At 37.2% G+C, this 12,604-nt stretch overlaps 1 protein-coding gene across 2 annotated transcripts; it reads right to left on the minus strand.

Moving 5' to 3' along the window:
• Positions 1–240: 240 nt before the first annotated feature.
• On the minus strand, positions 241–7,315 carry LOC106536552 (regulator of G-protein signaling 20). 2 transcript variants are annotated; one of them, XM_014033856.1, is made up of 5 exons: positions 7,087–7,168; positions 6,243–6,403; positions 3,568–3,651; positions 3,259–3,493; positions 241–693 (listed from the first exon to the last, which is right to left on the minus strand). In XM_014033856.1, the coding sequence occupies exons 2-5, from the start codon at positions 6,398–6,400 to the stop codon at positions 502–504; spliced, it is 669 nt and encodes a 222-aa protein (XP_013889310.1). In that variant the 5' UTR covers positions 6,401–6,403; positions 7,087–7,168; the 3' UTR covers positions 241–501. The 2 variants fall into 2 exon arrangements, with proteins under 2 accessions (XP_013889310.1, XP_013889309.1); XM_014033855.1 differs by lacking the exon at positions 6,243–6,403 and having other exon boundaries at positions 7,087–7,315.
• Between the last annotated feature and the right edge of the window lie 5,289 nt (positions 7,316–12,604).

Below are 12,604 nucleotides of genomic sequence, written 5' to 3' on the forward strand. Positions count from 1 at the left end.
CGTCAGACCTAAAGGTGCTTGTGTCKGTGATGTTATTCCAAGGCACTTTTCTTTCTCTCTAAGTTACATTTAAATAAAACCTACTGGTTTCTACAAGAACTGGATATGCATTAAGGCTCACAATATACCTAAATACAAATGCAGTGCTCACAGATACATGCATTCCCTCATTGGACAAGGTAGAAAAGTGCAATGTCAAGCGCCAGGGAATATATTTATATATATATATAAAAATATAGATTTTTTTTTTAATATTATTTTTTTAACAAATACAGTAACTGATGCTGAACCTAGCTTTGTTCTTGGTTGCTCTGAGGGTTTTGGTAAGCTAATCATGGGTAAATAAACAGCACTTAGCAACTGGCTAAAGACTGCCTTAAAGGAGTGTTCATTTTCCTGTCTTTTTAAATAGCAGTACTCCAACACAAAACTCCTTTTTCTTTTTTTAAAATCTGTGTGGGATGCATGCGCCAGAAAGCGAAGTGTGTGGCAGTGGAGAGTCTATGGCTCAGAAGGAGGCGGCTCCTCCAGGCTCTTCATCAGATCCGTGTACGCAGRCGAGTTGATGAAGCGAGGGTACGAGTCTCTCTGCATCAGCGTGTAGATCTGCTGCTGAGCGTCCTCGAACGTGTGCGAGGTCGGCTCCAGCATGTTGCGGTTTATCACTTCTCGAACGCGAGAATCCAAGCTCACCTAGAGGGATCGCAGAGAAAAGAGGAGTGAGCCTAATGCATCAAGCTCCCAAACGGTAGAGTTGTAACAATACTTCATTTGTGGAAAACATATAAAGCATTAGCGGAGGTCTGCCAAAATGTAAAGATCCTCGATATTTTTCTCATAATTTAAGTAAATGAACTAATTGGCTTCTTTTTTAGTTTTTGATCATATTTTCTGCTATCGGACTTATTTAGTTTTGATCAATAAGGAATTGTTGGAAAAAGTGCAACTGATAAAGAGTTAGTTGAGCTCTTTAGAAGTGGGGTATGTTAACAATTATCTTACCTGTTGTAGATAGGTCTTTGAACAAGATCATTTTGGTGAAATGGTTTAATTCTTAACTTTGAGCTAAGAGCTACTTCTAGTAGAGCCAAGACCATGATGGTTCTTAAACAAATTTAACCTCAAAAACTGAATAGTTCAAGTCTTTATATTGAAAGTTTTGTTAAACACTAGCACTAGTATCAAACCAGCTTAGATGATGCATTAAGTCAGGGGTTCTCAAGTCATTTGGGTCTGGGGACCCCTTATAAGGGCGAAAAAAATTCCAGCGACCCCCTCATAAACCCTATGCTGTTTTAAAAGATAATTTATTATCATTTCAACCCCTAAATGCCATAGGAATATATATTTTTACTAAGGTTATAATGTTTGTTTTATTAGTTTATTGTTCTCCATGCATTTTTAATAATAAAAACCAAATTAACATTTTAGTAAAAATTTGTGAGGAACCCCAAGATACATCTCGCGGACCCCTGGGGGTCCAGGGATCCCAGTTTGAGAACCTCTGCATTAAGTTATTGATGTTGCTTGAAAACATAGAGTTAAATAACTAGAGTGAGCCCAGCCTATCCCCTCTGCATCAGGGACAACACGGAGGGGCAACAATGGTGACCGAACGGGACGACAGCTCACAGCTGTCATAGCAACTATTTGATTAACAGCWAGCCCAACTGGATCTGTGTCACAATTGTTTTTTTGTAATATATTTACAGTAAATTAATGTAATTGTTAATTAGGTWAATTTCATTCAACAATCATGTCAACAAATATGCAAGTAACAATGATCGGACCTCAAGTCAGTCAAAAACGTATTTTTAAACTAGTTGAARAATTACGACTTCAACTAATTAAGTATATTTATTATTTCTCACCTGTCATAAATAATATTAATAAATATTTACCAACCGATAATTAGAAAGTGTTCTCTGCATTATAAGATGAAACGTGACTCTACTGATATTAGCTAAACATCTTCTCAACATGTCAGGTTTGTCTAACAGAAACCTATAATTTTACGTGGTGTATAWATATCATTAGCCTCATAGCATATATGCCTAAGTAATTTGCTACTGAATATGTCTTGGACAATTATGCTGAGGCTAAAGATATATTACATAAATCGAGACAAAGCCAGCTTGTAATATTTAATAATTTGTCTTCAATAGCAGCATGACTCAGTAATACTACGCTCTGTATAACAATATTTGCTACAGAAGCTAATATCTGCTAACCAGTTGAATAATTAACAGTGATTACATCGGCTTTAAAAGCTTATTTTAGTTTTAAACTGTTACATATTAGCTTCAGTTCTGCTCAGATTACATCAGCATTGAGGTACTTAAGATAAAATCTGCTAATTTGTGAAATGAAGCATTTTTATTTTTCTYTTCTGTTGGTACACCCAAACCTCACACAGCTTTCTGTCATTACATGCATTAGATAGATTATATTTTTATTAATATAATTGTGTTTGTAATTTAACACAATCAGACCTTATTGTTCCCTAAATTGCCAGTAATCTTTAGACCTCCATTCGTAAAATTCAGTGTCTTCTTGTATGGCTCTATCTTGGAACAACAACTTAGCTTTAGTGTTGTTTCCTCACAGCAATGAGGTTCTGGGTTTAATTCCGTTTTGGATCTTTCTCTGTGTGGAGTTTGCATGTTCTAGTTTTCTCCCACTGCCCAAAAACATGCATGTTAGGCTGCCTTCAGGGCTCCCTGAGTAAAGAGGTCTGTGATCTAAATGGGACTTTCCTGGTTAAATAAAGGATTGTAAAACAAGTTCCCTCAAACTTGAAAAAAGTCMCTTAAAATTAATCTAAAGTGTAAGGTTTTTCCTGACGTCTCCCTCTGCTGCTCAGTCACCTTCTTGATTATTATTCCATCATTCAGGCTCAGTTTTGTTTCCATAAAACTCATTTCTGTTTGGCACTTCCCCCTCGTGTAGTCTCGTTCATCTCTGCTAAAAGTTGTCCTCCATTATGTTTGATCTCATAATGAAATTGGTTTCCAAAACTGAATAAATCATTTCTTTGTCTTACCAAGAAGTGGCCGCTACCAAATTGCCAACCCAGTGACGAATCATAAAAGGCATTGTTCAAATATAACAACATTTAGTCTATATTATAATAAAAACAGTGACAGCTCTGTATTGTACGGTTATTGCGTGTTTCTTTTCCCGTCGGCTGACTGATCACTTTCCTGAAGAATTCGCCTCTAAATTTAGCCTCRTCTCTTGTCCTTTTCGAGTCCTCACCTCTTTAGGGGAAAGAATGGAGATGAAGTCCTCGTATATTTGCCGGACTTTCTCCTCCACCACAGTCTTGTTGGTCTCTTTTTTGAGCTCTTCGCAGGCGAGCCAGAACATCATGTTCTCCTCGCTGAACTCCGTCCTCAGGAACTGCCTGAAGCAGCTCCGGCCAGCTGCGCTTTTCATCACCCTTTCAAACGACACTGCCCAGGAGCGAGCGTCCTCCAGAGTGGGCTTCAGGCTGGGAAAATGCAAGAATGTTTAATTTTCACCAAGATTCTTTGGATTTGTTGTAGATTTGATGGGGAGTTGTACCTTTCTTCACAATTAGTGTTTCCGTCTGGCCTGGGCTCAAATGTAGATCTCTGAATGGTTTCATCTTCACTCCTAACAGTCAAACTGGGGCGAAAAATCATTTTAAAATCTTCTTATTTAACAGCTGACAGGATTTCAACAGATCACAACATATTGTTTGTTCTTCGTGTAAAAGGATAGAACACCTACGGCAGTTTTTGGGTGGACCCACTGAGARAACGCCTGCGTAAATAGTAATGTTGTGTCATCACCCTCCTCCRTCCTGGGAGTCTCACCTGTGAGTAATTAAAATGTTCCCGGTACCTGCCGGAGCGGCTGCATTAATTGGTTCAGGTGAGAGTCCACTGTGAGGCGTCCCATCTGGGAACGCGGCTGTTGTGCAAAGATTAAATGAAATTCACAATCATGAAAGGACAAAATGTAACACTCGTCCCCCTGGAGGTGAATTAAAGCGGCCGCTCCGCAAGGGTCGACGTCAACAGTGGCCGATTCCAAAACAGCTGAGACTCCTGAGGCTTCACGACCACTCAGGTTCAGTTCTAGATGAGGGTGTGTGTGGTGGTGTTGACAAAACGACGACAGTAATAGTTGTTGTCCAAGTTCACCTGCTGAACTGAGCTGATATGAATTGTTCGTTTGAACAAACGAGTGGAATATGCAGACTTTAAAGCAATTCAGATTTCTTAAAGTGGGGTTATGTGGATTGGTAATAAACAATCAGTATCTTTCCAGTACGACACAGAGTTTTGAACCATTTGTTTGTCTGCCATCTGCAGGATACCTTTTTTTTGTGATCATATTTAGGTGTCCAATTATGCGAATGCTGCCTTTTGAAATTTGGTATCCTTGTTTGGCTTTGTGTTTTTTGTGTATGTGTTGTGATGTTGGMTTTCTGAGTGGTTTATGTTCTGCAGAACAGGAACCTGCTGTAAAACAATTATGCTGAGTCAGGCTTGATTTCTTTTAATCTTTTTCTCAATCAATCAATCAATCTGGTTTGACTGAACAGTCAAGCTAATGGCTGGTCTGTGTGAAAGCAGATCAATTTTGTCTGAAAACAACTGTAATCTCAAACAAATTATAGCAATAAATGCTATTTTATAAACCTTTTCGTTGTCACTTTTCCATGACATGGTTATTTACAGATTATTTAGCCCAAAAAGTAAGTAAATTAGTGTTTGGTAGATTATTTCTTTGACGTAACAATGCTTTTTGGCAATATATCTTATACCGTTGGAAAGTCTGTGAATTTACCCTCTTAATGGCGCCACATTTGTAAGGAACAGGCATTTGTAGGATGAGCAGTAGAGCTGAGTTTGTGGGTTGCACACATAAAAATCTGTCAAATCTTCTTTGTCAAACAGCATATTTTGCTATTGATGCTTGTTTTGAGCTTCTGGTACCTTCGGGTGCTGCCAGTCACACGCCTGCTATAGGATTTATTGTCAAGAAGCATCGTTACAACAAAGAAATAATCTACCAAACACTAACATCTTTACTTTTTGAGTAAATCTTATGGAAGATGAGATTTAATGATATCTTCTGATACTGTATATCCTCTTTAAGGATAAACAAACTGACCTATTACAAGTTTGTTAGCATTTTGAAGCTACAACCTTTTTTTTCCCACTCTGGAACTTGAACAAATTAAAAGCACTCCTAAAACAATTTTTGTGTGTGGCAGAAATGGTTAAACTCTTTCTGTGTGGATGGCCCCTGAGGTTGATTTGAACTATAGCTTTAATCCTGTTTTCAGCTAAAGTTCAGCTGATATCARAATGAGCGTGAAAGCTTAAAGGAGACRTGCCATGCTTTTAAATCCTTCATTTTCACATTTAAATCGTTCAGTTGGGGTCTATAGAAGTGGAACTATGCTTTGGTCTGAATTCCTCCTTAYTGTAACTCCACAAGCCCCTCTTTCACCCKTTTTCTGAGGTGTGTCTCAGATTAACTTGTTTTGTGGCTGTGTCTTTAAATTCAAAGAAAGCACTTCACACCCAGCCCTCTTCAACTTCCAGACCAATCCRTTTCAGCTTGATAGAGGGGTTTATACAAATTAATCAAAAGAGACGACTTGTCCATCCAGCCTCRCATGTYGGAGCCAGAGGAGAGTGAAGACAACRAAATTATTRCAATCGTTCAGAAAAYGTAATAGAAAAGAAAAAGAAACACAAAAAACCCCTGAATGAGTTGAAAAAACAGAATCTAAAGATATCGATGCAGCACAGGGAGARAATTAAAGCACATTTTTGCACCCCTAGAAATTCCAAGCACACAATAAAATGCATTTAACAACTAAATGAATTTTGCATGACATGTCCYCTTTTTRAAACTTCACTGACAGTCRAATGATCAGACAGGTCCAGGGACCATCAGTTGACAATGACTGACTTATTAACTAACTAATTAATTAATTAATTATGATCATTAAGAGAGCTGGGGTGTATTAGTCCTATAGCTGAATAGCTGAGTCTTTATTATTTTTAATGCTAAAATGAATGAGCCTTTTAGAAAACCACATTTAAATTAAAGTCAKTTCAGAAAGGAAACTGACTGAACTCCTTCCCCTTTTGTTATGAGAAAGACAAGTTGTAYTGATGAGCTCTCAGCTCATCTCCTGTGCCTCAGAGCCCATCTATTAGCATCCATCCCTGCTGTGAGCGGTGTGTTATTACCAGGAGCAGCTACAGCAGCAGCACCAGCAGAAGCAGCAGGCGTTTGAGGCGTTGGTGGGGGTGTTCCCCATCTTGTGGCGCGCTTGGAGGACACTGGCAGCTGCTTCCTGATGAACCTGCATCTGTCTTTTACGCATCTCCAGCCGCTCTGAGCCCATGGACTGCAGGGAGAGGAGGGGATACAAGGACCACATGCAGGAGTGAGAGCTGCTCGGAGGGGAGGCGGGCTTTTATCGGAAGATGATAACCGCATTAGGAGAGCGCATCACTGCACAACATTCAGCATAGCATCAAAAAAGGCCCYAGAATAAAGCAATCGCAAATGGGTAAATAGTTGATCAGAGAGGGAAGGGTCCTGCGGAATGCTGCTGCACGAGCTGGATGTGAGAGGTCAACTTCAGCCCTTTAAGGGGGGGTTAAGCAGAACAACTTAACAGCAAAACTGGATCCATGCTGAATAAGACCCCCTCTAAGCGTAACAGCCCACCCCCCCTCCTGCAGCCCTGTCTTCTCTCAGTCTGAGAGCTGTAATGACAGCGATGAGGCGCACAGATCGCATCCATCAGTTGCATCCTCCGGAGGATACGCACGATGGGCTCCCACCTCCCGAAAGCAAGCGGCCATTCATCCACATATTATAAAATTATTGGATCGCAGATCGCTGATGAATTATTTTTCATTGTCTTTAAAATAAAAGCATATTCAGGGATGTTCCCATTTCGAAAGGATCCTGAATTACCCGCGTTACGTTTCCCCTCAAAAACCGACTCGAACGCATCATCGTTGGATTTATTTGAGGAGGAAATATAAAAAAAAAAAAACATGTAATGAAAGGGTTACTTACTGTGTCACCATGAATGCCAAAATACAGGTGATTTTCAGCTCGATCACATCCGTCTGCCTCGACTTGACACAAACCAGTTGGTTTCCTCTACGCGCATGCGTTCCCTGCAAGTGTGAAGAAGATTTTTCTGCACCCAGAACCAAACGCGCCCAGTCTGTGAAGTCCACAGGACCAACTGGAGCCGACTGGCTGTTGGAAGCGATCATCATTTTGTTATTGATCAGTAAACATTTAAGAGACAAAGAGCAGGTGCTCGAATGATGATTAAACCTTCAATTAATCCGAGCTTTTTCTAAAACATGAAGAATTGCGCCAAATGAGCTCCATCTGTTTTTACGCAACTTCATCCACAGACAGTATGATTTTAATTAGGCYTACTTATTTTTATTTTTTTAAAATCTGCATTAGTATCAAAGCTTCAATAGTTTTGCAAACCTAGCCTCTGAATAATTGAATCAAACACCTGGGAAATCCAATTTGCAGCATCCTCCCTTCCTCCCGACGAGGCGCAGTACTGCAGGAGTCCACTAGAGGGCAGAAGAGGTCCTCCCGAACAGACGAGCTCAGAGAAAACTGAAGGGTSTGAACTGATGGAGAGCAGTCCAGGACCATAAAAAAGGTGTTTTACATGATCATATAAAACAAATAAAATATTTAAATAAATTAAAAACCTAAAGGTTCTAATAATAAATCTTTACATAAAGTTTTTACCCATTTTTTTTCAAAAATTAAGAGCAAACGTTTAAATAAAAAAAATGTATGCATCAAAACTTTTTCCTCAACAGTTTTTCAGCACCATAACCATAACCAGGAGATGCACATTTTCATTTAAAAATGATCTCCAAATGATCATATTGTTCCAATTATGCATGTAACAATTTCCTTTTGCACATACATTGATTCGTCAGAGCTTTCGAGTTGGAATATTTCAATCTGCTGTGTAATTTGATTTATGTTTCATCTGCAAAAACTTCAAATAGGACTCTCAAKTCAGAAAGTCCAGGTTTGAAGAGTAGCTCCAGACCTCATTGCCTTTCTCTCTCTGCAGACACAGTTTTAAAAAAAAAAGGGTCAAACTTGCTCCGAGGGCCGTTTTCCTTTCTGTGTTCTGCAGCAGCTGCCTCTCACCGCCCTGCCTCTTCAATATCATAGCTTATCTTAATCTGACCAGAATGCACAGCACCATCATTCTGCAGGAGAAAACTATTCGAATACATGTCTGATCTGTGCGCTGCAGTTTGACTGGGGTTTTGCACAAAATGTGATTATTCACTTCGGCTGGAAGTTTCAACTGCAGCAGTGGGAGTATGCAAAGTGGTGATTGCAGACAAGGAGGTGCAGGTCCATCCTTTTCCACTTTGCATGTGTGTTACAGCTGTAAAACAAATTCAGTATGAAGAAGTCTCTSCCTCTGAAGCTCTGAATAAATCATGCGTCTTGTAGCTGCGGTAATCTTTGGGAGAAATTGCTTCTTTAATGGAGCCTGCTCTCTGGTGAGATAACTATTACTGTGATCTACAGCCGCAGCGCATCAGCACATATTTGAATCTTTTAATATTTTCACATGGATCTGAGTGTCCATAAACTGCAAACAAATCGAGCTTCACAGATTGAAAAAAAAAACAGCTTTAAAATTCAATATGGTGTCAGTTTTAGAGGCTGCAGCTTTCTAAAATCACACGGAGTAAATCATGCAGCCAGCTGTCGGCTCAAGCATTTTCTCTCACACATGAAACATTCACACTGAAGGTTTTCATAATTATTTATTTACTTTTTACTTCTGATGCTCAATTCATTAAAAGTTATTACACCCACTTTGGCAGTGAGGTGCAAAATTTGAAATAAGTTAAGGCTCAAAAGTAATTTTCCACACATCTTTTCCTTCTGTGAACTCCCTAACAGAGTTTATCTCAGAGCCACAGAAGTTTCCTTTGTAATAAATCCACTTTTCTTTCTTTTTTTATCTTTCTGGATGTAGGAGTTACAACGCTGGTGTAAAGGAGGCAGAAATGGGCTGCAGAGCTCAGTGCAGCATTTGAAGGAGGAGGGCAGCTGAATATGTCCTGTGGTTACATCCAAACAAGTAAAAATATGACAAGTTGAAGTAAACAGTAAAAGTATTGATCACAACTAAGTTTTTTTTTTATAAAATGTCTCACAATATACATGAAATGCTGTAAAATGTGTTTTACCCCTGCGCTGTAACTCAAGATTTAAGGCCTAGCATTCCTTGAAGAAATGCATTTTGCCCGCCTCCTTTCATGCAGAGTTTTAGACAAAAGTAATTTTGTGGTCAGAAATTAAAGAGTTGTAGCTGTTTTGGACAAACCTTTAAAATATAGGCAGAACATCACATATATATGAATGCGTGTATGTGTTGTTATGACTCTCAGTTGCTATCACATCAAGTTTTAGCTCAATATCTGTKAAAAAATGATTGAGTTACATTTTTACTTTGATCTTTGTTGATTGCCYGTGGCGGCCATCTTGAATTGGTCTGATTTGGGAAGTTAATCAGTTAAAACAACTTCTCTTCATTGTTTGAACAATGGTTGCTTTTGTGGCCAGAGTTGAAAAATTCTCAAACCATAAAACTTTACATTTCCAAAAAAAAAAAAAAAAAGTTGTTATAAATTCACAAATCCAAGTGTAAAAAGWACAAAAATCTTCTGAAAAATGAGGCACATTTCAGATTTGAAGCTGTTGCTTGGTAACCAATGGAAACTGAAGGAAGTTATTGCAGCTCTGTACGTTTGAAACAGAAAAATCTGTTGACATCAGTGTGTTTTCAGTGACTTTTTATAGAAAAAACCAACAAAATGTGTTTTAAGGCAGCATTTCTTTATGTCTTCAAATGGTGAAMATTTTTGTCTTGCTGTCATTTTTTTTAAACTGGGCATTTGAACAGGTGTGTGTAGACTTTTTATGTCCATAGATATGCATGAATTTTATTTTTATTTGAAATTTACCACAAATAAAGTGATTTAAGCCCCTTTATTTTATGCCACCTAATTAAAATTTTAACAATTTGTCACAAATGTTTTAACATAATCTGACCCAAAGTCATATTTTCTAACCCAGTTTGTTTTAATGACCATTTATTAGTTGCATAAGCTGGATTAAATAGGGAACCAAATACAAATTAATGATTAGTGATGAGTTACATAAGAACATTTACGGATTAATAATGAAGTTTAACTCTTTCCTTTCCCACTCTGCAGCTTTCAGACTGTTTTTTTTTCTTCTAAAAACTAAATAAAAACTGGCAAACTGCACTCTTGAAAGTAATTGTTGTTTTCCGGCGTAAACAAAGAAAAAAGAGAGACAAATCATAATTAAATCCAAGAGCACCGAATTTGCTATTTGGTTGGTTTTAGAGCCTGATGTCAAACTGAGTTTTATATGAAAAAATGACTAAATGAAAGTGGACACGGAAAAAAAAATCACAGTCAATCTTTCCTCAAAATGATTTCAAAACCTGAACAAAATGTTCATCCTCCAGCAAATTGATTTTTATTTTTTATTTTTATTTTATTTCATTGTATTTGAAACTACTCCATGGATGTGACCTGAAATCAGAAGATTAAAAGAAAGCCCTGATGGCGTGCAACTTTTCAGCAGATGCTTTGATACTGATGAGCACTTCAGAACTACTTCCATTTATTAGCTGTCCACACTTTGAGCAGCATCTGTTGTTCCGTTTTGCTGTGGAAACAGTTTCTCCATGGCAGACGCTGAAAATGAACATCATTCATGTTTCTCTGCAGCGTAGAGCAAGATGATAAATTCCACCTTGTGCAATAAAGTATCACGTTTTTCTTTTTTGTTCAGGATTTAAATTAAAAATGTATGCTGCCTGTCTTCAATGTGCCGAAATACTGAATAACTCCTCTTTGACCTGTCAGACCCATCTGCATGAGAAAGGAGGAGAAAGTCATGTTTGTTGGTGTTACAGACAAGAACTTTTGAAACTGTATTATCTTAAACGCTGCATATTGAATTTCTTATTACTTCTCCCTGCTTTGTTTACAGCTTTTCCTTTTCAAATGACAATAAAGCTGTCAATAATAAATCATGAAGCCCAGTAAAAAAGCAACACAATTAAATAAAAACACAGAAGCAGTTTTTATGTTTAATATACCAAAACATAGAGTTGAAGGCATTTAATTGAAACCAGTTTTCTCTTGTCATAAATAAATAATGTTTCATTTTAAATAAGTTTAAATTCCTCTATGTATGCTTTTTTTTATTTTGCACATTAAATCAAATGATTCATGTTTTCACCTCCTGACACACAAACAGCAGGACATGTCCAGCCTTTTAGCCCAATCAGTAGTCAGAGTCCAGAGGGAGATGATGAGAGGAGGGAGGATGAGGATGTTCATTCATATCAACTGAACAACAATATCTGCAGAAATCTGGAAGCAAAAACACAGAAARAAAACAGATAAACAGAAGATTTGGCTTTTAAAAAATGCAGTTTGAACGCTGAACGACTGCCTACATTTGCTATAAAAGCTGATAGTGAGTCATCAAAGCTAAAATAAGAAGATTAGGAGCTTAAAACTAAAAGTAAAAAATAAAATAAATAAAACAAAAAACAGCTCAAGGCTAACCTGGCAAAAGGCCAGCTAAAAGCTAAAAGAAGAAAAGATCTAGCAAAATGTTGCTTTAAAAATCTAATTCAATTAAAAAATTAGAAAAAATACTATCTAGAACATAAAAAAGTCAAGACATATGCATAAAAAAACAGAAAAAAGCTGAAATCAGAAAAAGGCTACATAAAAACCAAAGTAGTAATAGATTAGCAAGAAGCTGAGAGGCTGGGTACATTATGCATTAGCTAAAAAGCAAAATGTTGCTTTAAAAATCTAATTCAATTAAAAAATTAGAAAAAATACTATCTAGAACATAAAAAAGTCAAGACACATGCATAAAAAAAACAGAAAAAAGCTGAAATCAGAAAAAGGCTACATAAAAACCAAAGTAGTAATAGATTAGCAAGAAGCTGAGAGGCTGGGTACATTATGCATTAGCTAAAAAGTAGCAAAGGATTTTAAAGTATTTGAAGGGATCTCAATGATTTTTTTATTATAAAATTTGCATTTAAAGTTAAATATTTTAAAAGCATAAAAGTTACAAAAAACAGAAGTCATAGAAATCTTTAGTCATCTAAAAGTCATCTCCTGATTGAGCTGAATGTTTTGATATACAGTATGTAACTAAAAYAACTCAAAGCATAATTAGTACGTTGTAAAAAACTGTATGTAAAAGTAAAATAAACAGGAGAATGATTGAATCAGCATTTTCACAGTTAAAGCTCTTTCAGTTCATTACTTGAGAACTAAACTCGTGGATTGTTTTTTCACCGTTTAAAACAGACAAAAAATCAATAATTGGTAAAAATTTATAAAAAATAAAATAGAAGTATCCTCTTCTCTTCCTCTTCAAATTCTCCAGTATTTCTCTGAAGCGTGTGCAGTAAAACCACATGCCTCGGTGTTTTCACCACAGGCAG

The sequence above is a fragment of the Austrofundulus limnaeus genome, unplaced genomic scaffold (assembly GCF_001266775.1).
Source record: "Austrofundulus limnaeus strain Quisiro unplaced genomic scaffold, Austrofundulus_limnaeus-1.0 Scaffold1874, whole genome shotgun sequence".
NCBI lineage: Eukaryota > Metazoa > Chordata > Actinopteri > Cyprinodontiformes > Rivulidae > Austrofundulus > Austrofundulus limnaeus.